Source organism: Macaca thibetana, chromosome 20, assembly GCF_024542745.1.
Source record: "Macaca thibetana thibetana isolate TM-01 chromosome 20, ASM2454274v1, whole genome shotgun sequence".
In the NCBI taxonomy this organism is placed as follows: Eukaryota; Metazoa; Chordata; class Mammalia; order Primates; family Cercopithecidae; genus Macaca; species Macaca thibetana.
The window spans coordinates 4,948,916-4,976,344 of NC_065597.1; the positions used below are offsets into that span (position 1 = coordinate 4,948,916).

Consider the following 27,429-nt stretch of genomic DNA (forward strand, 5'->3'; position numbering starts at 1 on the left):
TGTTCTGATCTTAGTTATTTCTTGCCTTCTGCTAGCTTTTGTATGTGTTTGCTCTTGCTTCTTTAGTTCTTTTAATCGTGATGCTAGGGTGTCAATTTCATATCTTTCCAGCTTTCTCTTGTGGGCATTTAGTTCTGTAAATTTCCCTCTACACACTGCTTTAAACATGTCCCACAGATTCTGGTATGTTGTGTCTTTGTTCTCATTGGTTTCAAAGAACATCTTTATTTCTGCCTTCATTTCGCTATGTACCCAGTAGTCATTCAGGAGCAGGTTGTTCAGTTTCCATGTAGTTGAGTGGTTTTGAGTGAGTTTCTTAATCCTGAGTTCTAGTTTGATTGCACTGTGGTCTGAGAGACAGTTTGTTATAATTTCTATTCTTTTACATTTGCTAAGGAGTGCTTTACTTCCAACTATGTGGTCAATTTTGGAATAAGTGTGATGTGGTACTGAGAAGAATGTATATTCTGCTCACGTGCAGAGACACACAGAGGCTCAAAATAAAGGGATGGAGAAAGATCTACCAAACAAATGGAAAACAAAAAAAGGCAGGGGTTGCAATCCTACTCTCTGATAAAACAGACTTTAAACCAACAAGGATGAAAAGAGACAAAGAAGACCATTACATAATGGTAAAGGGATCAATTCAACGAAGTTTTTCTTGCAAGCAGGTAATTTTTAAGGAAACCTACACTGAAATTCATATCTATTTGACTGCAATGTACCAGTTTTTTCCCCCACACGTGGCATCCACATCTCCCTTCTCCAGCCTAATGTTATGTATTCATTGTTAAATTTGGGCAACAGGTGTGGAACAGACTTCAGCATCATTCTAGGCTTATTTGAGAGGGCAGCAGGAGCACTCAAACTTCAACATCAGCTCCTCATTTAAACTCTATTTTATTTTAAAATTTCAGAACCCAGAGGTTTCTAAATATCCAAGTTCCTCTGGAACAAGGATCACAGGTGCAAATGTTAAATTCCTAACTCTCATGTGGACCTCCCCCACCTAACCACTCCATGCAGTTACTTCAGTGGGGATGAAAGTCTACCAATAGTATCTCATTGTGTTCAAAACTCTTTTACAAACTGGATGAAGGAAGGCTGTGGAAAAGTTGGGCCATCTTTTCTGTAATCTGATTTGTTAGTATCACTCATGGTCTGTCTTAATAGCAATTGGGTTCTCCCTAGGAGAATTGAGATGCAAAATGTTTAGAAATTAGTCTGAAAAGTGAGACAAAGCTAGGATTAAATCCAATGAGGCTGAGCTCTGGTATCTTTATTAGATGAATTAACTGAGGGCATTAATACATACAGCTATTGTGAAAATGAAACATGCCAAAGAGCACAGAAAGGGTTAAAATGCTGCCTAGCACACAGTAAGCTGCAACACTTTTAATTCTAATTATATTTGTCCTTGTTGTCAAGGCTTATGATCTCCAGCAGAATTTGCTTTTCTTGTTTCCTCATTAGTTTTAACCAGATGCCAATTTCTGTTTACTCAAACTCCATCTCTAAAGCAGGTTTACTTTTAGTATGAATTAAGACTGCAGGGATTATAGCTATGGTTCTCAAGGCATGGTCCCTGGACCAGCAGCATCAGCCTCACACGGAAACTTGTTAGAAATACAAATTCCTGACCAGCAAGCTATGCTTTAACAAGCCCTCCAGGTGATTCTGACGCACCAAAAAATTAAGAAACACCTTTTTTTTCCTATTCTCTATGTCATAGACTCACTACTCCATTCATAACTTATTCTGCTCCTGAATTTGAATGCTAATATCCTGGACCATATATTTTCCTCTTTCAATGCATTTGATGGGCCGTTTTAATGTGGGGAATGAGATTATTTCCTTGATATGGCACCCAAAGGCAACCATAGTATCACCTAACTGAATAGGCTTTACTTGAACTTTCTAGCCATATCTACTTCACATTCCTGATTCCCCTCATCTTCAGAAGATATACGAAGCTCTTCTCCTCTTGATCAAGCCATTTTCTAATTTTTAAATGCATCTCTTACTGCTACTTCCCAATCCTGATGAAAACTCCTACAGAAAATCTTCACAGAGAATCTCTCCCATGTAGTGGAAGAATCTCACCCTATGCCACACTACATACATGACTTTTTTGTGTGAATGATTTGCTAGAGTTTTAAATGCATGTCTCTAGTTTGTTGTCTCCACTTTGCAAAGCTTAAAGGGGCCATGTCTTGTTTTCTAAGTGCTCACCTCTTAACGCACAGTTGGTGCACATGGAAAACTTACAGAAATAAGCTGAATCCTATCTGTATTGGGTATTTGTGTATTGTTTATAAAATTTTAGAGAAATAATACAGATATGAGAAGATGGGAGTACTATGTTTCTGGCAAGAATTGCTCTGTGAGTTTTGGCTTTGTGGGCCTGTGGCACTGGTTCCACATCTCAGAGTACAGTTCCTCATCATTCCTCCAAGGAGTTCAGTGAGGCTGAAATAGACAGAGCTTCTCAAGAGATCTACACAGTGCCTGGCCCAAAGATGCTGCTCAAAGGATATCAGTTTCTTTTTTCTTAGCTAATTTGAATTCCAGGGTGGATAGAATTGGCAGCCATAAAAGGAGCGGGCGTAACTATTCTTGTGACACATAGCAAAACCTTTGAACTTGGGTGACACGTGATATGACTCCTTGTCCTATAGAGGCTCTAGGAATCAGAAAATATCAGCACTACAAGTAAGTGAGTAGAGTAACTGACACCCTGACAGCCCAAATTAGATGGAAACCAAGTTATCATTTAAATGTCCACCATCTGGCTAAAGGGCTACCTGACCCGGTACTGAAATGCCAGGTGGGTGAGGGTGGATAAGGATGGAATTGGTGCCTATTTTTAGCCCCAGGCTCTAAGCTTTGGATTAGGGATTCCTGGAATCAGAAAACGTGCTGCATTTTCATTCTTTCGGCTTTGCTGCTTTGTAACCTGCTTGCATTTGTTCAATACAGATCAGACTAACTGATAAACGGGCTTGTTGGGTAATGAAGTGTGGGCTGGCGTTATTCAGGGCTTGCCTCCAGGCTCTCAGAAGGGAAGAAAAATCAAGGTTCCAAGATCAGAAGCCTGACTCCTTAGGGAGACAGACAGGGGACCTCAGGCTCCTCTCCGCCAGCACCTTTCTCATGGTCTCTAACTCCCAAGATTGGTTAATATTCTGTGGGGATCCTTCCCTGTGAACGCAGTCAGTGCCCCACAATTTTTCTACAAGGAGAGCACAGTTCTTTCTGCCCTTTCTGTCTCAGCTTCAATCACTCAGGAAAAAAAAAAAAAAGACTTATAAAGATCCATAAAAGCCATAATGCATGTGTGCCTATCTGCATGGGATTTTTAACAAAGAGCTGTGTGGGGTATATTAAAACAAAGATCCTCCCTGCCAATCAATTAATAGTGTCTGTTTGGAGTTAGAAATCATCAGGGTACTCCCTCATTATACTAATTCATTATATCCTTTCTTCATTCACTCATTCATTTAACCAATATTTACTGGGAGCCCCAAAGCACTATGGTAGGCCCGCAGGATAAAGCAATAATAAAATGCTACATGAGAACAGGGAATTTAACCATTTCTCCCCTTAGAAATTTATTTTCAAAACCTCAGCCAAATTCGTAGGTGTTATAAGCCTTGAACAGTCATTTAAAATAAAATAAACACGTAAAACAAAGTGAGAACTTGTAACAAAGGAACCAGATCCAACCAGGTTATCAGGAGATAATAAATAGTAAGTGCTAACACTTACAGTAGCATGTATGCAGCAGAAGTTGTTCTGAGCATTAAAATGCATTAACAGATATAATGAGTTAATACAAATAGCTATTTAAGATGAAATTATAAAGAATCTATAGTTAACCAATTGGTGGCTGTTAGAAAGATTGTGTCCACACACACCTATAGTGTGGTGGCCCATGCCTGTAACCCCAGCATTTTGGGAGACCAAAGCAGCTGAATTGCTTGAGCCCAGGAGTTTGACACCAGCCTGACCAAAATTGGGAGACCCCATCTCTAATTTTAAAGAAATAAATAAAAAATAAAATAAAAATGAAGACAAAATAATTAAAAGAGAAATATTGTGTTCAATCCTTTTGGCCAAATAAATAAGGGGTTGGAGCAAAGGATTTTGACTATGCATGCATTATCCTGAGAAGAAGATTCTGGAAAGAAGGCAGGAGAGTAATTATGTGGAAACTACAATTCAACATCCCTCAGTCCTACATACTGAGATTCAGCCTCCCAGTCTGAAGTATATTATTAATAAGAAAAAAAAAATGGCCATATTATTTCTAACTCCTCTCCTCAAGAGATGACACTTCTCTAGCTCTTGTATCTGCTCTTGATCATGTGGCTTGTTTTGGTCAATGAACTATTATCAAACAGGATGCAAATAAAGGCTTGTAAAGTGCTTACTCAATGGGGCTTCCTGTTGCTTTGCTGCTTCTTGTAACATTGAGAACATAATTAAAAAGCTAAGCTAGCCTGCTAGAGGATGAGAGACAAGCTGTCTGCTAAGACACCCTGGACTAAACAGCCCACCATATAAACATACGAGGCCAAGATTGACTTCCAGTCCCACATAAGCCATCAGCTGACCAGAAAGAGTACCAAAATCAGTTCAAACCAAAAGAACTGCCCAGCTGCTCCAGAGAACCAGAAGAAAAACATTAGGTTAAGCCACCAAATTGTGTCATGATGTAATACGTAGCAAAAGTGAATTAATACATATTACCATCTCCATATGACTATTTGAGCCCTCTTTCTCTCTAAGCCCAAGTGGTTTGAATAAAGGAAGAAAATGAATGACAAATACAATCTTTTAGATATAGGACTGAGATGTAAGGGATGTAAAAGTTGGCAAGCACCAGGTTTCACCTGAAAGAGGATAGAGAGGAGGATAGAAAAGGGAAGGCAGGGGGATGAAAGAGAAAACACAAAGAATATCGAGTCCTTACCATAAGCTAGGCTCTGTTTATGCACTTTGCCTGTGTTATCTCATTTAACTCCATAACAAACTTCAAATATAGCCATTGAGACTTACAGAGATTGGTTAAGCTATTTAAGTCACACATTTAACGTATGTTCGACCCAGTGTTTTCGCTGGGGCAATTTGACTTCATAGCTTATGTCCCTGACTAATAACCTCTACTATAACTCAACAGTTTATGTCCTTAACTAATAACTTCTATTGCTATAAAAAAAAGTTGTTATAGAACAATGCCTATGACCTTGATTTTGGATGAGGAAAGAGTTTTTAAAGTTGCCAACCTGGCTAGGATACTTGGGACTGACAGAGGAAAGAAGATGCTCCTATTGTATATACATAATTGAGGAAAATTATGTCCCTCAAATAATCCCAAAATGATACATTCTTGAACAAACAATTTGAGAGATTCTTGGATTAAGTTGGATAGTTTTGCTTGACGACAAACATGGTCACTTTTTGGCAAATTCTTTTTAATTATACAATAATGATAGAATTGAGTTCATATTATGATTAATATGATAAAATTGATATTAGCATTGACATTATTATCAAGTTTGCCTTACGTTAGGCAAGATTATAGCACTTAAATATATTTGCTCTTCATCACACATTTCTAAAGGTGCACCAACACATTCCCCATTGTACTAGGCTTAATACTTCAGTGATGAAATAATCTGTACAACAAATCCCCAGGACACAAGTTCACTTAAGTTACAAACCTGCACATGCACCCCTGAACTTAAAACAAAAGTTTAAAAAATGCATTACTCATTTTATAGATATCAAAACTAAGCCACCACAGAAGAAGTTGAGTAGCTTAACGACAGAGTGAGCATGGATAAGTGAAAAAGCAATGATTCTCACCTAGCAAACAGATTTACCAGCCTGGATACTTAACCACTATCTTTTTCCCTTCAACTGCTGGACTGATAACTTCATTTTCTCCTCCAAGTCCTAATGACTTCTCCATCCCTAAAGAAAACCAAAGCCTGAGGGTTAAATCAACCCAATATTATCCTATCTTTAAAATCTGTTCAGATATCTAGGGTTTTCCCTACTTCCTTTTATCTGGTACTTCAAACCTGGAGATGACCATTTGCTATGAGTGGCCAGTTAGCAGCAACTTGCACCTGAAAAGCTAGCATTCATGTTTTCTTTTCTGCCTACCTTCTTTCTATATTTTGTCTATAATTGTTGACAGTAAGAGTTACTGTTGTGGCTTTGGAGAGGGTGGTTTATAAAGAGTGATAAGGGCAAGACGTAGGTATAGAAGTCCTCTTATCTACTCTTATTTTTTAGCTTGGGACTGGGAGGCTATTAATCACACTGACATCCTAAAGGAATGCCTGGCTAAAATCTGTTCCTCCATTCTCAATCCACATGTTCTTTCTAAGTAAACTAGAAGGAACAAGGGCAGGAAAGATGAAAGGAAGAGGTGGTAGGAGAAAATTAGTAGAATGGTTGCAGAACAAAGTAAAAATCAGGGAGAAATTCCCAAGTCAAGTCTACTGCTACCTACGTCGCAGGGATAGCCAGAGAGTCACAATGATTAGAATAAAACTGACATGGGCTATGCGCAGAATTACATCCATTTTGTGCCTGCATCACTTATTTCTTTGGACTTGGAAGGATATGGACCCCCATTCTTCCCTGTAGGAAATCATGCTTTGGATTCTGATTCCCTCCCCAGGAACCTGTAGCTTCCCTTTCGCTTTCTCATATTTTAGTTTTCACTTTCCTTCACTGTGTTTCTCTTTGCTAAGAACAATGATCTCCAGCTTAGACTGCCTGCATGCCTATCTAAAGTGAGGGACCTAGATAGGAACTTGTCACATGACTGTATTCCCAGACAGGCTTATCAGTCTTACTGCTGCAACCTGTGTGATATTTAGGAGTCCCTTAACCACCTCTGTACCTAAATTTCACTGCCCACTTTAGGCTCTTATCACCTCTTCTCTTCCATGAGTGTTATCTAACTCAATAATAGCTTCTCTGCAACTATCACCACTTCACCCCGCACAAGGGAATGGCTATTAATCTTTACGGAGCTCTCGCTCTATGTCATAGGCAATAGAGAGAGATGGATATATATTAAGCACAATCTTGATATACAATCTAAAGTCTTTAGTAAGCATGTGCCTGCCTCATTATGAGGGCCGTTTCTTAGCCATTGATCAATCTACCATGCCTCAACCAAGGGCAAGAAGAAGGTCAATGAACAAACATATTGGCTATGCAATGCAGAAACATAACTGCACCTAGAAGCAACACACAGGCCATAATTACCAACTATTTTGTTGTGGAAAGGGGGAGGGGAACAGACAAAAAATTAAATAAATAATTTTAAATGAAACCGTGATTCAAAGCCCAGCTTAAGGGCTGTGTTAACCATAAGAACATACACCATGTCTCCATCACTTTCTTAAGATTGTAGGTAAATTATTTGCTAAGAGACATAGTACTAACATTTTTATTTCAATTCTCACTATACCCACAAGTTTAAAGAATAATCATTTCCATTCACAGATGAGGAAACTGAGAGTAAAATAAGAAATAACGTACCCAAGGTTATATGATCAAAATGTGGCAAGGACTCCAACTCCATCCAACTCCAGAACCCAAGATTCCTCTAAACAATGAACTGCCTATAAAGATACATGTTTTTCTAAGTAGCCTGGGTTGGACAAAGCAATTATTCTGGCAACTGGGCCCCATGCCAGGAAAAAACAATCCTTAAGTGCTATAAAACTAGTGTTTTCCCTGGGAGATTTAACCATCATTATCGAAAAGCTTCATTTGCAATAATGTGTGCAGCCCGCTGTAGTGGGCCAGAGCAATGCATGATCACTAACTCAAAGAGATTAATTTAATGGGCAATTATATGCTTCCTGCTTTGAAATACTTTCAGGTAACCAATAGTCATGTACTTTCTGCAAATGCCATGCCAATTGCCTGCTCCCAGGTACAGAGTGTCAGAGAGCTTTGCAACTTTCCATTCCACACCATCACGTTCTCTGTGAAGGACACTTTAAAACGAGCATTCAGTGCATCTACAATGCCCCTGCAGAGAGTCTGTTCTAAGCAAATTGATTCCCACATTCTCAGTATTCTTTACTGTCCTATGGTTATAGTCAGCATGGGAAAATTCTTTTAAAAAAGACCAAACAAACCAATAATGCCTCATCTTTCTTTGCCTCTCTTTGCAGTATTGTCAAATTTTAATGATCGTATATTTGTGTGTGGGGTGGGGGCGGTGTGTGTGTGTGTGTATGTGTATGTGCATGGTGAGGGAAACAAGGAAGAAGTTGTGAGAAGTAAATTCCTGAAACTCTCCCTTGAGATTCTAATTTAATAGGTTTCAAATGAAGTCTGGACTATTTTTTATTTGTTTGTTTTAGACAATTTTCTAGGCAATTCTAATCAATGGTCTGCTTTGAAAAACAGTCTCCTAAAATGTACTATGCTGTGTTCTCTATTCTATGTTCTTCAGTTTCCTAATCTATAAAATAGGACTTGGATTCTGGTTTTAGACGTTCCAGAGCTCTGCTGTTTATTAGGCAATATTCTTACTCTCCGTAATAAACTGCGTGCTTGTTCATTCCTTCACCGCACCCTTGTCCTTGCCCTAGCCTTTTGCTTTGCACAGAAAAATGGTTTCATTCACTTGATTCAGGAAATGATGTAGCAGTATCGGAAGCTAAAATTGAGCAAGAAGATAAAGAGGAAAGAAGATAGAAGTGAGGTTTCTGTGGACGGTGTTTAAGAATATATATTCTGCAGTTAAACAAAGGTCTGATCCTGTACCTCCACTCCCATCCTTGCCCACTATGAAATTTTGAAATTTATGAAATTTTGAAACATGTATCTGAGTTTCTTTGCCTGGTAAATGCTTATAATAATAGTAGTCACTTTTCAGCAAACATTATGAGAATTAAATGCATTTAAGGGCTTTTTCAGTTTATTTTCTCATTGTTTTCATTATTCAGCTACATTTACCTTAAATCTTCATTATCATGGTAAGCAGCAGCCATGCACTGTAGTTTCAGGGAATGGGCTTGCTACTAGCAGAGACAGTTAGCAGAGATATACTATACAAGCCTAATCTCTTGTTAGCACATGGACATCCACCTGCCAGCTCAAGTGATAAGATGTGCCAGTTGATCATGATGACAAGTTAGATCTACTACCACTGAAATACTTGGGTAATAAACACAGTGAAGCATCTCAGCTTCAGTTAAGTGAATCTGACACAAGAGGATAAAGAATGACATCTCCATTCTCATTAAGAGATAACAGATGGACTTCGCCAAAATCCACTTTTTAGCCTAATTTCATTTGTTTAAATCTTTTGTCTGATGAGATAGCATTCTGAGAGTCATTTTAAATTGTTCTCCCTGGAATGACGATTTCTTTATCATTATTAGAACCTCCCCCTATGGGGTTCTGTTATTCTGAATGGTTTTAAATATTCCTCTCAGATGAATTCTATAAATCTCCCTTTAATATTTTTTTTTCCCCCAAGACATGGTGTGTGGCTTTGGAAGATAAACATCATATGATGGGCTAAATAATCAAACCAAGTCAAAACAAGTTTCTAAGCTATGTTCATAGTAATTTCCATTTTTTAAATTTCTCTGTGATCTTATGATTTCTACTTCCCTTTGTGATCAAGAACAAAGGTGGTTTAATTGTACACTTAAAGTTTTCAAATTTATGCCACCCCAGCTAGTAGTTCACAGCTAAAATTTAAAGCTCTCTTTTGTATTCTCACCCTTGTTTGTTCTAAGAAAGAAATCTGCAAAAATTCAAACAAAGTCAGACAGATTTTTAAGCTTAGAGTCTAACATTTCTTAAGATGTTTAACATGAATTAAGCTTGTTTCTTGGCCAAAATGCACCTGTGTGGTTTTAGTTTTCAATCTCTGACAAAAAGAAAAAAGAAAAAGTGAGACAACTCCCATCAACACTGATGTGAACGGAATCAATGTATGTTTGGGCACATATTTTAAATTCTCTGTGGTTCCTGAGCAAGCCTGAGGCTCAGCATATGAGCACAGGTACACTGTGTTTGTTCTCCATATGGAGCCAACTGTAAACCTGAATCTGAGACATGATTGAATCACTTCTCTAAAAACATTCAGAAAATTTTATCTCATCTACGTTTTATATTTTCAGTTATTTGGTTATACTGTGTTTATAATAATAATATTAATACCACTTAAAAATCTTAACTAGTAATTTTACTAATATACATAAAGTCTTGATTTTTTCATAGGTATTTTGAAGTAATTTTTAATATCATATCCTCATTGAAGGAGGTCAGTAGCTGCATTTATTTTCACAGCACCAATGTGGAATTGCTTGAACTTTCAACATTCATCATTTTCTTTCTTACCTCTGTGCCTTTCTTTATGCATATATCAGCAGGTTCCAATTTACCCTTTGATATGCAGGTAGTCCCAGGTGCTACCAGAAAGAAAACTCCAAGAGGAGCAGGATTTATGCCTACTTTACTCCCTGCTATATCCTCAGTCACTAGATGAGTGCTTAGTGATAGTAAAGACTTAATAAATAATGATTGAATGAATGAGCCAATGAACATCTTCCCCGACTTAGCTTGGTAGCCTTGTCACCCTGCAGCTAACAGTTCAATGCCCTGGAGCAGCTGTTTTGCTATCTGTCTTTCTTGTCTAGGATTTCTCAAAAATGAGTACTTTGTTTCTGGATTGTCCTGAAATGTTTCTTAAGCAAATGCTCTGTGTATTCATTGCTTTGAGCACATTTTGCTGATAACTGATAAACCTTGATGGATATTTAAGTAAAGGAATCTATCTCATTTTTAAAAGGTGGCATAGGCCTTGTGTGTGGATCATGTTTATAATCCCAGCAGGAGGATCAGTTGAGGTGAGGTGCTTGAGACTAGCCTGGGCAACGTAGTGAGACCCTGTTTCTCCAAAAAAAAAAAAAAAAAGAAACAATAATTAGCCAGGCATGGTGGCTTGTGCCTGTAGGCCCAGACACTGGGGAGTTTAAAGCAGGAGGATCACTTGAGCCCAGGAGATAGAGGGTGGAGTGAGTGAGCTATGATGGTGCCTGGGCAACAGAAAGAGAGATCTATCTCAAAGGTAACATCAATTAAGTTTAACTCTACTAGATTGTGTTTTCAGTATATGAGAAAATTCTTTAAAAGTAGTTATTGACTATACACATTAAAGAAGACTGGGGTTTTTTTTGAGCTTTTTATAAAGCCTTAAATCATATAAATAGATACAGCTTTTCTGAAAAGCTTAAGGTGATAATCAGGCTTCAACATGGTAAATTATTAAAAAATTATGTCTACATCTTTCTAAATGAGGTTGACACTTCTAATAAACCAGAATCACCAGATGGCATGCTTTATTTGCTTCTTCTCTTCATGCTACAAGGGGAAACTACCATCAGGTTAAGACAGTAGGGAAGAAAATACTACTCCTAAGGCAGGAAAAACACCAAAGTTTCCAAAGCTCTGTCTCTATCCAGAGCCAGAGTTTGGTAGCGTGGAAACTACATATCAACTTGACTTCGTGTTCTCTCCCTGCACTCAAGGCTGCTATAAGAAACAAATATTCTTCGCTCTTGAATTTTCACTGTTTCACACAAGAGTTCTTTTTATAAGCCTTGGTAGAGGACATCTTCCTCACATCACAAAACCAGAAAAAAAAAAAAAAAGTTTGTCTCCTGAACACACGGATTACTCTTTTTTTAATACAAATAAATTAATCATTTTTCACAGAGATATTTCCCCTTTTTCACATTAGCTGCCAGAGAGTAGAGTGGATTTTAGGGCACATTTCCTATAATTATCATCTATATTTCTCTATACGGTATGTGTGCCCATGAATCTTTCTTAACATTGATTTTTATTTTCTTTTTCAAATTCCCTTTACGCCAACTCTCTTGGAATTTATTGTCTCTAAATTTGTGTACAACTTCGAAGGACTCATCCAGTCCTTTATAAAAAGAAGATATTCGGATGATAAGAAACATGTATTTTGCTAGGAAGTAAAATGAACATCACGTCCCTTTTTCATATTTTTGTGTGACGAAAGTTGATAAAGTAGATGTACGCTCTCAAAGACAGTGTGGCACCAAATTTCACCATATAGCTATTGTTTAGAGACTCCATCATAGTTTTATCAAGTGCAAAGAAGAAAAAAAAATAAAATAAAAAGATTAACATGTTATTTTAACAACCCTAGACTCTCCTCCCCTATAATAAAATAACTCAAATGTTTTCACAAAATTTATGAAAAAGATTACATTGGATTTATATTGGTATACTTTTAAACATTCCATGATTACTGTGTAAAATACATTAGATTGTAAAAAACAAAACAAAATATTATCTATAATCTCTCCTACCCAAAATAATATTGATAAAGCTTCCGTCTATATTTTCCACATGTATGTGTGCATATGTATGATTTAAATATGTAATTGTTTCTATACTGTATGTACTATACTATATGTATATGTGTGTCCATTTATTTAAATTATAATGTACAGTTCTTGACTTTTTTTACATACTTTTTTTTTTTATTTTTCTGAGACAGAGTCTTGCTCTGTCGCCTAGGCTGGAGTGCAGTGGTGCAATCTCGGCTCACTTCAAGCTCCGCCTCCCTGGTTCATGCCATTCTCCTGCCTAAACCTCCTGAGTAGCTGGGACTACAGGCACCCGCCACCACGCTGACTTAATTTTTCTGTATTTTTAGTAGAGAACGGGTTTCACCGTGTTAACCAGGAAGGTCTCGAACTCCTGACCTCATGATCCACCTGCCTCGGCCTCCCAAAGTGCTGGGATTACAGGCATGAGCCACCGTGCCCAGCTATCCACTGTTTTATACTAAATCTTTTCCTTTTACTTTAAAATGCAAAACATTGTTTTTAATGGCTGAATAACGGATATAAGAATGTTTCCTTCTCACATATCCTGAAACATTTCAGTAATTCACCACGGTGTAAGTTATTTTGTGTTGAGATGATACATTCAAAGGCTCCTTGGGAACAATAAACTAAGTTCCAATGGCAAGGTATCTAACAGAAACAGGGGCTGCTTATCACGTTATTAATAGGCATAAATTGAACTGAGTCACACAAGGAAGAAATGAACAAACCCAGGCACTTACTAATCTCAGTAGCAATGATTGTTATGTTGTGCCATACACTTAATTCTCTGTCAAGTGGTGTTGCCAGCGTTATCTTCCCATCGTCTGCGTTAATGTTGAACTGCCTCTCCAGGTCAGTGTGCCGGTCGATGGAAAACCTACAAAACAGACACATCTGTAATCTACTTCAATGTTTATATGATCCATACATTCCACAGCAGACCTTTAGTAATCCTTGGAGAGCCATAGTTGTGAAGTCAAATGAATTGGGAAACTCAGTGGCATCATAATGCATAAAACAAAATGACTGAATGAGGCACAAGAAACTTAATAATTATTGTCCAAGGAGCAATTAGCTACATATGCAACATGTAGGTCGTAAACTGCCATCAGTTTCAATAGATAGCATCTTCAAAAATGGATGCTGATGAAGAGTTAATTGGACAATCCATCACATTTATTGGACAGCTTATGATAATTAGCAGTTGCCACGAAATATCATATAAAACAATGAATTCAAGCCCAAAGCAGGATGGCACTAGGCAACATGTTATGTATGTCCATTCAAATAAAATATGTATTTTGTTAAACTTTCATTTGACTGTACTGAATTTATGGGATTTCATTTTGTTGGTGGCAGTGGTTGTTTGTTTTGTTTTGTTTTGTTTTCATTTTAAGTGTGTATTTAGGTTTTCTATTAATCTCAGTCCATAGAAATTGGATAGTTGTTGATTCCATGGTTGTTTTTAAATAGTTGTTTATTCTATAGTTAATGTTTTTTAAAAGTTAGAATCTATATTTTAACATATTTAAACACTACAGTCTACTAAATTAAGAATTTCAAACGGACATATTAGTAGTTCTTTTATCAAGCAAACTCGTTCAGATAAGAAAATACGTGAGATGTGTGGTGTCTAGAGCAAACTGCTTCTCAGGACCACTAAGTATCAGGGTAGTATCAAGACAAAGAAAAGAAATTATTTTCTCATGACATTTATTAATACCTTTTTTATACACCAAGATTAGTTTCCTGGCTATGGAATGCTGGACCCAATAATCTTTACGTTTTAAAGACTACAAGGCAGACTTAGAAAGATTGGCCCATAAATAAGCAGTGATGCACTAAAACAGGATAGGATGGAGGCCCAAAGAAAGATGTATGCAATTGCATTTCAGGAAGAAAGACTGAAGAAGGCCTTCATGATTGAGTGAATGGCTTAGGAAGTGCACATGAAATCTCTCTATTCATTGATACTCATTAAACTCAAATTTGAAGCATGGTCCATGCCAGTTAACGCTGAGCATATTTCTTATACATGTTCTTTATAGATACTTATTATATGACAAAAAACAAGACTATGCCATTATAAGAAAATAAAAAAGTAAATTTTCCATAATCCTCCAACTATAATTTTGCAGTTAACATTTTAGTAGAGTTCATTGAAAACATTTTATATGTATGTATATGAATATGCATCTACCAATTTATATCTATACCTACCTATAAAGATGGCTAGATAAATAACCTATACAGCAAGTTACTAGTTAGATAGTTGGATAGGTATAGATAGATATATGAATGGATTTTTCCTTCTCCTTTTAGCTATTTCTTTTTCACTAGAGAAGGTATGCATATCATTTATACTAGATTCAAAGGCCATTGTAAAAAGACCTTCTTGTTAAATCCTGCCCACCAAAGAAAAGCATAATTAAAAGATTTGGAATAATAGTTAAAATGATTTAATTTTATTGACAATTGTGTATTGAGAAATCATTTGAAAAAAATTATTATAAAATGACATAATAACTGCCCATTTAGTAATGACTTAACTACAAATAAAAACTAAGACACTGACTTGTACCTATACACTAGGCATCTACAAATCACTCCCATCCCCAATCCCCAGGATACTGGAGAAATTCAGAGAGAATTTAAGAACTGAGAGACAGGTGAATTAACAGTGCTTTCAACAAAATCCTGAACATGAGGATGTGTTTACTGCAAAGTGTTTAAATGTGTTGTATTATGGAAAGAAGACCAAAAGCCATTTTCCTGGGGAATAATGATGGTTGATTCAACCAATGATATTCCAAGTTTAACTGTAAAATAACTAAACAGACATGTGTTTTGCTTCAGATATCATGTACACTCTGACTCTTAAAAGAGCTAAAAAATGTCCAGAGGATTAATTATCACTTTCTGCATTATATTCATAAATAAACTTTGCAGGCATTTCTGGTTCTAGTAATTTTATTATCTCACTGCCGATATTTCACACATCCCTGCGTCAACCAATTTCCCAGAGGCCACAGTAAACAAGAATCAGTCTAATCACTGATACTCATGAATCCCAAATCAGAAACACATTCCATGGCTATTTGGTTGCTGTCCAGTAATTGCCTAGAATTTCTAGCCCCAAGGAAGCAATGGGAGCAACAACGGGGTATTTGGAAGTTGGCATAAAAAAAAAAAAATGTTGCTGTTTGTTAATCCCTTATTCGGATATGTGTCATGCAGAACTCAGATTTGGAGCAAATTATATCTCTATTACTTATGTATTGCTGTTTCTGGGATAATTAGTAAATTCACTGAGCCTCAATTTATTTGCTGGTGAAATAAGAATTATTTATATCCCAGAAACAGTTGTGAAGACTAAAAACAAAGCTTAAATCAATCTCTGGCACTTAGTATGTACTAAAAATAGGCTCATCATCATCGTCATCATCTTCATCTCTCATGAAATGATGTATTAATAAACTTCCCTATTTAGAAGGTAGCAAAGAATGCCCCTTCCTTAGCAATTTATAAATGGCAGAAAACTAAAAAAAAAAGAAGTGTGTTATTTAACTCCTATAACTCTAACAAAGGCAGAGATATTTTTCTCATTTTTTAAAGTTCCAGCTCATGACAGACTTTATGGGGTGAGTCACAGGAATTTATAAAATAGTCTATAAATACAGCCCTTTAGTGAGATCAGAGGTAGGAATGTCATAATATTACCAGATTACACAATAGAAGGAACTTGATGGGAAATAAATGACTTGGTTTAAAATTCACTTTAAAGTCTACCTCAACTATTTTGGAAAACTCCTACTGCTTCTATAGAAATTTCACACATTTTATTGCCTAGTAGACTTTATGATAACAGCTCCCAAGAATGACTAAACAGCACAAAAATTCTGACTCAACGTTTTGGTCAACAAGCATGCATGAAACACCAAATTTGTACCAAGCACAGTGCTAGATTCCTTTTCCTTCTCCCACCCTTCTTTTCTTGGTTTCTTATATAATGAATAACAGAAAAATAAAACTCTTAGAGACTAGGACATTTTAGGTAACACAACTGTTAAAACAGCGGAACCAGAATGAATACTCACATCTGAGTCATTGTGAAGTCCATGTATATACCAACCACATAAAGGGCTTATCTTATTCATGCATAAAATGGGGATAGTAATAGTCCCTGGCTAACAAGATTGCTGTGAAGATCACATGAGATGATAGGTGTGGCACACTTCACCAACATGTGTGTGCTGACACTGTGACACAGTGTGAAGGGCTCTCATATCATTTGTATCATGGTGACATCCTTGAATGCCTACACATGTACTCAATTTTCTGAACTCCAAACTGAGACACAACATTCTATTATTTGAATGTTTGTGTGCTTCCCAAAATACATATGTTGAATCCTAACTCCCAAGGTGATCGTGTTAGAAGGTGGGCCTTTCAGGAGGTGATTAGGATGTGAAGCCCTCACAAATGAAATCAGTTCCCTTATAAAAAAGACCCCAGGGATCTAGCAAGCCCCCTTCCTCCATTGTGAGGACACAGTGAGAAGTTGATTGTCTGCAACCCAGAAGCGGGCCCTTACCAGAATCCGATCACACTGGCATGCTAATCTTGGACTTCCCAACCTTCAGAATTTCGATTAATTCATTTCTTTGTTTTATCTTCATTTTAAGCTCAGAGTTACATGTGCAGGATGTGCAGGTTTGTTACATAGGTAAACGTGTGTCATGGGGGTTTATTGTACAGATTATTTCATCACCCAGGTCTTAAGCCTAGTATCCATTGGTTATTTTTTCTGATCCTCTCCCTCTTCCCTTCTTCTGCCCTCTAGCCAGCCCCAGTGTTCCCCTTTATGTGTCCATATGTCTCATCATTTAGTTCCCTGTTATAAGTGAGAACATGTGGTATTTGGATTTATGTTCCTGAATTAGTTTGCTAAGGATAATGGCCTCCAGCTCCATTCATGTCTCTGCAAAGGACATGATCTCATTCTTTTTTATGGCTGCATAGTATTCCATGGTATATGTGTGCCACATTTTCCTTATCCAGTCTATTGTTGATGGGCATTTCAGTTGATTCCATGTCTTTGGTATTGTGAATAGTGCTGCAATTAACCTATGCATGCATGTGTCTTTATAACAGAATGATTTATATTCCTTTGGGTATATACCCAGTAATGGAATGGCTGGGTCAAATGCTATTTCTGTCTCTAGGTAACTGAGGGATCACCACACTGCCTTCCACAACGGTTGAACTAATTCATATTCCCACCAACAGAAGAAATTATTTTCTATATGGTTTATAAGCCATCCAGTCTATTTTGTATTTTGCATTTTGTATAGAAGCCCAAATGGACTACAAAACAGAGGATAACAAGTGATTATTTTTCTCGTTTTGGAATATACTGATTTGAACATATCTTAGACACCTAAATATTAAAACACAATGTCTAAGTGAAGATGATTTACTGAATAAGATGATAAGAATTTAGACCTTCCCTGAAAGTGAAAGAATAAAAGCTTCCATCTCTCAAGTTCTTTATAGGCCTATGGATAAACTTTAAATCCACCTTCATTTTCTCACAAACTCTGCTCTGCTGCTTGAAGACATGACCTGGATTTCTGTGTGTTTCTTTAGGCTGCCAGGAGAGTCTTAGTCCATAGGCCACTCACATACTCATAGTCTCCTCACAAAAAAACATGGGTCCTCAGTCTGTTAGCCTGAGTTCTCATCTTAGTCTCATTACTGGCATATATGTGATTTAATCATGTTATTAATGATCCCTCATCTGTAAAATGGGGATTATAACATGATTTATGAACTTTAAATGAGGTAATGCTTATAAAATCTTATTACGGGTCTGACACTAAAACAAAAGCTCAATAAACATGTATTTTAAAAGCTTTAGTGTTAGCATTATTTATAAGGAAAAGACAGTAAGATTTCTATTGATGATTTCCTGACTTTTTCTAAGGTCCAAGGTAGTTTTTCTTTCACTCTTTATTTCTCTGTCCTTAAAGAAGTTCATCCGGGTCTTAATGTTAGTGGAAGCAGGAAAATAGAGGAATTTGGGTTAAGTGATGAAAGGTGAAGTTGGGAAGGGAGAATAAATAGGAACCAATCTCTGCATTTCTGGTACCAGTATTTTTTTTCCACCAACTTTTCTAACCAAAATCTCTGTCCTTGAACTGATCATTGAAGATTCAAAGGTTTATTAGGTTGATTTTTGTATTCATATTGAGTAGTCTATAAGCCTTTAATCTTAGTTATAAGATTAATCACAAAATCAGAAAGGATGCCATTTTTGGAATGCAAATGCTGTCCCAATCACCCTCTTCCCCACCCCCATGCCACAGCTATGCCAACCTCATCTCTAGCTGCAAAGATTCAGTCTGCTTTTTTCTGGTCCTCACAGCTGCCACCATACACTCCACCATTTTAATTACTCCCCTCTCTTCCTACTCATTTCACTGTGTGATAAAACTGTAGCATCAATAAAGGACAACACTTTATTATAAAACTCTGATATAGGCCCTTTCCTTAAGCCAAGTCACAGAAAATACTTTAAAAAAAAGAGTGGGTAAAAAATAACAACTCTAGGGTAATGGCTTAAATTTCAGAATTCAAGGTATCTGTATCATGTAATTTCTCAGGCATCATGATTTGGGGTAGAAACCTCAGAAGTAGACCCTCAAGCCACTTTGTTTTCCTGTGACTCTCAGCATCCTTCTGAGTGGCACCACATAAAATAGAATAAAAACAACCTGAGAAGCCAGAGAGTCTTCAGTGGAATCTAACCTGGGGGAATAACATTGAAACTCTCAGGTTGGTGCAAAGCTAATTATGGTTTTTGCCATCTCTTAATCTCAGATGTTCATCTATAAATAGGAAAAAATATCTACTTCACAAGGATTGCTTTGCAGTAAATGAGTTGATAAATGATTCACATTAGATACAAAAATAAATACATATAAATGATGAGCCAATTCTTTAATCTGTAAGAGTTCTCTTAAAGTCCAAATTGACTGTGGAGATGAATATCAAAAAATGAAAAGAAATAAATAAGAACTACTAGTCACATGTTTTAGTAGCTTTGGGAAAGACAGGATTCTTTATGTGACACTAAAAAAGTATTTCCAAATTCTTTGTGGTGTTTTTCTATACCAGAGTTTACTATTTACAAAATATCTGTTACTATAGGTATCTCCATAGAGCATAGACTTAAAGAGATGAGAAGCTATATTGGTTTTCCTTGCTCACATCTTACCTACAGGAGCCTTTTATACCTGGCCCTAGAGTTTGCTGGTTGACCCTTTCTTAAGAATTTTCTCTCCCATGTTTGTATAAACATTTGCCTGACCTTTGCTCTTTAAGCACAAAGAAAGAATGTTTGATTCATATAGCGTCACATAATTATTGAAGTTACTCAAAAAAGGCTTGCTAGAAGGATGTATTATTAAGCATGGAATATTATTTTGTGTGAAATATAGTACTAAAAATATGAGGAAAAGGAATAGATGGGAGAGAAAAAGAGAAATAAAAAAGGGAATAGATCAGAGAGAAAAAGAGAAAGAAAAACATTAATTTGGATCCTACTTTTCATATTGAAAAGTGCAATGAGTTTTATTTTAGGTTTTAAAAAAATCTAGTATTTTTATCTTTAGAATTGAAGTTTCTGTTCTAATTTCTTGAGAATTGTGCATGTATTGGATTTGCTGCTCATTTGCAGAATTATTTGAAATGCTTTCGACAGAAGAGCTAGTTTTGAGAAGACTAGCATGCACATTGGAGAGTCATCTTCCTGCCACAGTAAGAAGAAACTTCTCATTAACACAATGGGAGGTGGCATGTGAGAAAATGGCCTCCTTGGGTCATGTTAATATCAATTCTAACGAAGGAAGTTTTAGAAATAGACAGTCCCTTTCTACTGCAATAGATACAGTTTAGAAACTGCATTGTCCTTGATAACCAATATTCACAAGAGCCTTATTTAAACTTTCTCATTTTTAATCCAACAAGTATCCAGATTGGCTTTTAAATATCACCATTCCTCTAATCCACAGTAGTATTTCTTGGAAGTAAATGCTAAGAAATTGATCCCTTTACTTTGTGAAATTAAGGATAAAAATTCAAGAAAATTCCTAATGGTTCAAAGATGGTAATTTAATACACAGCACACTAACCACAGACACAAGTTGATGTCACCAGTTCATTCAATTCAGAGTAGCTTGCAGAGATCAAAAGTAAATTTAAGAAAATACACTGGTGTAGTGGTTGGCAATAAGTCAAAATGGCCAACTGAATATTATTGCTTTGGGGAAATAACATACTTCTGCATTGCTGCTACTGTTGATATTAAATAGAAACCTTCACCAGAGTAATACGTTTCCTCAATTATCACAGCCCAGCTGCATACATTTCATACTGATATTTGGCACAAAAATTCCACCTCTTTGTGTGTGTGTGTGTGTGGATTTACATTAGATTTTTTGTTGTTAACATATATTTATTTAAAGCATCTCCTACCTCCTTTCAGTCAATCCATACCCAATGCTACATATCCACACAAAGCCTCCATCTCCCACTCTATTACTTTTGGATTTTTGTAATAAAAACATAAAACTGTGACAATAGACACGCAGAACACTTTCAACATTTTCAGAACATAGTTTCGAATGTCGTGGATCTTTCATTTTTACTCCCTGTGACTCCAGTACAACACGAACAAACTGCAATTAAGTCTGGAATGTACACAGCAGTCATACTGATTACCACAACAGATAAATGAATAATAGGTGAAAAAAGTTATTCTGAACTGCATTCTTTCTACTGCAATTTGTGTGAAACATCTGATGACTTTTCCAGGGACTAGCTCTTTTGTTCCCAACTTCTGTGCTATGCCAATTTATATATCTGCACTTCAATTACCTCATCTAAAAAATGAGAACAACAGGATTGCCTTAAAAGGTTAAGGTACACCCCAAGTGAGAGTACGCATTCAAGATTTCCTTGTACTTTAAAACGTGGCCTCACAGTGAGTGTTTATCATTACTTGTAGATGACACTGCCAAATATCCAGATTTTTTTAAAACAACAAACATATTTGAAAGATTCTGGTGTGTGGGCTCTACATGGAGAGTCATGATTTTGTGATATTTCTACTCGCTATTTGCACCAACAGGATGAAGCAAATTCACTCAACATGATCAACGTATCTTGTACATTATTTAGGGTAAATATAGAAGTCTCAGATTCCAAATCTATGTCAATTCATTTCAGGTCTCATTTCTTCAGTGTGTTTGTGTTGTTTTATAGTTTGTTCCACAAACACTTTCAGAAAATAACATAATAAAACCATAATCACATGTATAATTTTATGTAACACTGGAACAAAAAAAAAAAAAAAAAAAAAATGCTCCAGAGTAAATCCCACATTCAGTTTGCCTCATGATCAATTCTTCAATATTTACATAATACTTTTGGAGAAATTTGAACTTTTTTCCCCTGGAGCCAGGAAAATAATAGTGCATTACTGAGAATTCTAAATGTGATGATGTGGTAACAAAAAATGTAAAAATGGAATGCAGTTTTACACACTGTGAAAGGATTACATTGCAAATTTGATTTTTTATTTAATGTCAACAAAGTTTTAGTGACTGCCCCTTAGTGCCAACTATCATAGAACTATCATGTTTGTATGTGTGCATAATATTAAGAGGAGTGATATGATATAAACTCAGAAGTGACATGATCTAAACCACAGCTGAATTGCATAGAACTTTATATGGTAGTAGAAATATGCTCTGTGTTATCCAATATGGTAACCACTAACTATATGTGACTATTTCACCCTAGCTATCTAGCTACTGTAACTGAGAAATCAAAATTTTTATTTTATTTAAATTAATTTTCAGTAACTTCAAATTATTTTTCTGAAATTTCAATGAGCTATATTTGGCTAGTGGCCACATATTGGGCAGCACAGGTTGAAACTGAGGTAGAAATCATCTTGGCAGCTGTGTGGAGATCAAAGGATAAGAGATGAGCAAATGAGGCTGTTATCACTATTCAAGTTAGAGATGATGGTGTTTGAGCTTAGGAAGTAAAATAAACCAGGCATAGTGATTACTTGAACATGGAAAGCAAAGGAAGTGAAGAGGTCTTGAAGAAACACTCCTATAGCATGTTTGTAACATGTTCAATTAATCTATATTGCTTTTCAAGTTAAAAATAGTTCTGTCTTGTTTTCTTTTACCCATTCCTATGTAATTATTCAAGTACAACAAATGGATCAGAAATATTCACATAAATATTAGCAAAAGATGACTAAATATTTCTAGAAATACATGGAATCTGGAAGTTCTGGTAGCTATCTGAGATTTATCTCTTGTGTGTGCTTCTCTATGACGGGAGGTTACGAGTTATGAGGATAAACTCTCTCACACCAAAGCCCTCCTGATGACCTTGATCCTCACGGCTTACTCCCAGGACACAGGAAGCCCAATCAATTTCTATGAATGTCCACAGGTCCACATTGACCCAGCAATGCCAAGGACAATCTAGAAGTGAAGAGAATCTTTCCCCTCTCTGGAATGGTATCTTTTTGGAGCTGTTGATCGTGCCTGTCATACTTCTCTCCATAGGAAATAGAGTCAAGGTTGATAAACACTAATAGATAACAGAATAGAGATGATGAAGTATAGAAAAAGCATCTTACAATGTAACAGTCCAGACCATAGGACCAGATCCAGTATTGATATTTAATAATACATTTAATGCATTTATTGAATCTTTCCTAATTCTTGGCCTTTCTGCTAAACTCTGTATATTAATTTTTCATTTAATCCTTCCTATAATCTAGTGGAGTAGCCCATTATAGACTTTCTTGTCTCTCAATGTTTATAGTTGTAAAATGGGGATAACATGCATTTCCCCTGTCATAAAGTTAGTAAGAGAAACATGTATAATATTTCGACCATAGTATCTGTCACATAATAAACTCTTATTAAATGTTGGAAAGTTATGCAGATGGTGATATTTGATTATATAAGTGGTTTCCATTTTGGTAAAAATCATTTACAATATAGAAAAAAAATGTTTAAGGAAAGCATGCACACCAAAATTAATTTTTAAAGTACTGTATAACTATGTCATATTAGGTTTTGTAAAATGTCATAAATGTGTACATAATTTGAAATTTTAATTGGATATTAAGGTTCATTTAGCAAATAATAAGGAGTTTGGAAAATACTGGAAATGAACTGTTGAGCACGATATGGTCTATTAGCTCTTTTTTTTTTTTTTCCTTTTTCCCCAAAGACCAGGTCTCCCTCTGTCACCTAAGCTGGAGTACAGTGACACGATCCCAGCTCACTGCCATCTTCACCTGCCAGGATCAAGTGATCCTCTTGCCTCAGCCTCCTGGGTAGCTGAGATTACAGGTATGCACCACCATGCCCAGATATTTCTTTGTATGTTTTATAGATAGGGGGTTTCACCATGTTGCCTAGGCTGATGGTCTCTCAACCTTAAAACTAGAGATGCATGTATATTCAAATGAAGTGCTTGCTTATTTACACACTATATACACTATAGTAATAGGATAAACATATCATTCCAGTGTTCTGCCAGATGTAATTCTTTCTGGGGACAAAAATATTTTTTTAAAAAAATACTTATTCCTAATCGCAATGTCTACCCACGTGGTTTCACCTGGTCTTGTACAATTAAACAAATGCAAAACCCAAGATCATGTATTTGATGTCCAATAAAGGTTAGCCAGAAATATGTCTTCTTTTGCCATTAAACAGACAATTCTCTTCACCACAGTCTACACCCTGTTCCCCTTCCACACTTGTTCTGTCCAATTTCAGATCCTTGGCTTTGAAAGGGGCTTTAGGTATTTTCCTGTGCTTTGTGCCATTAAATGTATTTTCCATGACTTTGACCCTTTTTAAGGACTTTCATAATTTGTATTCTCCTTTACTATGAAGGTGTGAACCTCAATAGATCATCCCAAACTTGATTTGTCCCCTATCTCCTGTTTCAAAGGCACTTTGGCTAGACCCGTCCCATCCCCCAGGAAGCAGACTTCATACTTATGGGGTAAAGCTAATAAGCCTTTGATAAATGAATGAAAATGGAAGTTCTCCATTTCTACTGTGCTGTCTTCTTAAAATATGCATTACTACATTTTCCTCCGCAACATTAAGTCAAATCTGATTGTCCTTTATCAAAAGCAAAGTTGTATAATACATCATGCCAAATGAGAATGTAGAAATATAAGGAAAAATAAAGGTGTAGTTAAAATGACTCCCATAAATATTTGAACATCAGATAAGGATGTCAATCTCCCTTTGTCATGATGCAAAATAGAGGATTTATTTTGCCTTATGAGTGTAATAATATCAGATATCATGACTCAGCCTACACAAGCATCTTTGTTTCTCTCAGAATATAAGCATTATTATTAAGTTTTGTTCCCTACAGAATACAGAGGCTTCACCAATCAGAAAAAAAGCTGATTTTAAACCCTAGATCAGCACTTTCTTTTTTGTTTCTCTCTCAAGATTCTTGTGCAATTTTTACCACCTTAGATCACTAGTTTTAAAATATTTTACTAATACATGTAATTTGATTATTATTTATAACTAATAGCCAGGTCTAGTATATGACATTGATAATATTTCAGACAGCTTAACTCTCCACTATGAGGTTTGCATCTCAAAATGTGTTACAAATATGTATTTATCCAAGGGAAGGCATTGTAGGTTGAGAAGTGTGCCCTGTGCTATCCAATATGGTAACCACTGTGGATTTGGGAGGTAGACAGCTGGTGGTGTGAATTCAGTAAAATTACTTCATTACTACAGAGTTTCAGTGTGCATACGCATTATAGGCATGAAGAACTGCTGTGCAGATTGCCCTTCAAGGGAAGGGTGCCAGAGATGTGAAGGGTGTGGTCAAGAGATAGTCTCCCGCTACCCACTACTTAGGGTCCACCTCTGTTTCAGAAAATTCCCTTTCCAGAGGTTATCTGAAGACTAAGCAAACAGAGGTATAAAGGTCCTACCATTTTGGCATGATGTAGGACTCCTCTGACGAGCAACACTAATTCCAAAGGAACCCACCAGTCTGGGCCAAGGTTTGGCTTGGACTGAGCTGCAGTTTCATTTCACTGTCTGTCTATCATGCTCCTGCTCCTTTCCTTTCACAGGTGGTAATCCCTAGCAAACAGCTTTCATTTCAGACTCCATGTACTTTCAAACCTGTAACATATTTGTTTAATGGGAATAAGAATATGTGTAATTCAGGGAGTTAATGCTACAAAGTGTAAATGAAATATATGCAAAAAGAACTGCATTAAAATGCTAAATATGCATGAACAAAGATACATAAAATATTTTTTCATATCCTTTGTTGAAAACCTAGTGTCATACAGAAGAATGCATATTTGAGTTTCATGTATACACTACAAATCTATTCAATGTCAGTTTCTTGTTTTTCCCACTTCGTTCATTTAGGCAGAGAAATGCTACTGAAATCAAAGAATACGCGAAGAGACTAAAGTGCAGAGACTAGGGTTTGGCTAAGGCGGTCGACAGCCTCAATTCCAAACCCTGTATTATAGCCATCACTGAGGACAGAAAAAGAAAAGGAACAGGTGGAAAAAACCCCACAGATTTATAATAAAACCATGAAGGAAACAAATTCCTCACTCTTAGCAGCGAAGCATCACAGTATTTATCAGGGTACCCATTGCATCCTGCATCAGGGTTACGAAAATGTCCTCAAAAGCTACGCTGAGGAAGCCAGCTTTTTCTGGCAGATTCAACATGGGTACATGCTGTCATGGGTCCATGAGTACTAAGATTCCAAGGGCTCTAAGGCAATGATGGGAATGACAATTCTCATCAAAGGTAGCTGGATCCTAATACAAAAAAAGTTATTTGACTGCTAAAATTTTTTCAATTATTTTGAGAAGTTTATTTCAGGGAGCTTTGAGACAGAGTAAAATCCTGGAATGATATGGGAGCTGACTGTTCAAATTACTGATGGAAACCAAACCTCCATCAGTCTTGTGTAGGGGGTGACAAAGTTTTTTGTAAAGAACATATTTTAGGTTTTGCAGTCCATAGTGTTTCTAGCACAGCAATTCAACTCTGCAGTTGTAGGGCATAAAAGGATGACAGTGACTGTGGTCCAATAAGACTTTACTAGACCGGGCACAGTGGTAGCTCACGCCTATAATCGTTACACTTTTGGAGGCCAAGGCGGGCGGATCAACTGAGGTCGGGAGTTCAAGGTCAGCCTGACCAACATGGAGAAACCCCATCTCTACTAAAAATACAAAATCAGCCGGGCATGGTGGCCCATGCCTGTAATACCAGGTACTCGGGAAGCTGAGGCAGGAGAATCGCTTGAACCCGGCAGGTGGAGGCTGTAGTGAGCTGAGATCGAGCCATTGCACTCCAGCCTGGGCAACAAGAGCAAAACGCCATCTCAAAAAAAAAAAAGACTTTACAAAAAAATAAAAGAAGTAGCAGGCCGTATTTGGCCCACAGGCTGACCCCTGGCCTAGTGTAATGGAGTCAAAGTATTCACTAACATCATGGACTTTTGTCCCTTTAGTAAGCTCTTTAGAAAGAAAAACAGGTGAAGTTCCCACATGTTCTCACTCATAAGTGGGAGTTGAACAATGAGAACACATGGACACAGGGAGGACAACATCACACACCTGTGCCCGTCAAAGGGTCGGGGGCAAGGGGAGGGAGAGCACTATATAGCTAATGCATGCGGAGCTTAAAACCTAGATGATGGGTTGATGGGTGCAGCAAACCACCGTGGCACACGTATACCTATGTAACAAACCTACATGTTCTGCACATATATCCCAGAACTTAAAGTAAAATTTTAAAAAGAAAAGAAAAAAGGTGAAAATTATGCAGTCATAGGCAACACAGTCTATTGGCAGAAAGCGTCATGA

The 27,429-nt window shown here is 36.7% G+C and overlaps 1 protein-coding gene across 2 annotated transcripts in view; it reads right to left on the reverse strand.

Moving 5' to 3' along the window:
- Positions 1–27,429, reverse strand: part of CDH8 (cadherin 8) — a 387,040-nt gene that overhangs the window by 133,311 nt on the left and 226,300 nt on the right. For both annotated transcript variants that reach the window (XM_050772635.1, XM_050772634.1), the window contains exon 8: positions 13,172–13,308. In XM_050772635.1, the coding sequence (XP_050628592.1) occupies positions 13,172–13,308 (137 nt within the window). The remainder of the gene's footprint in view (positions 1–13,171; positions 13,309–27,429) is intronic.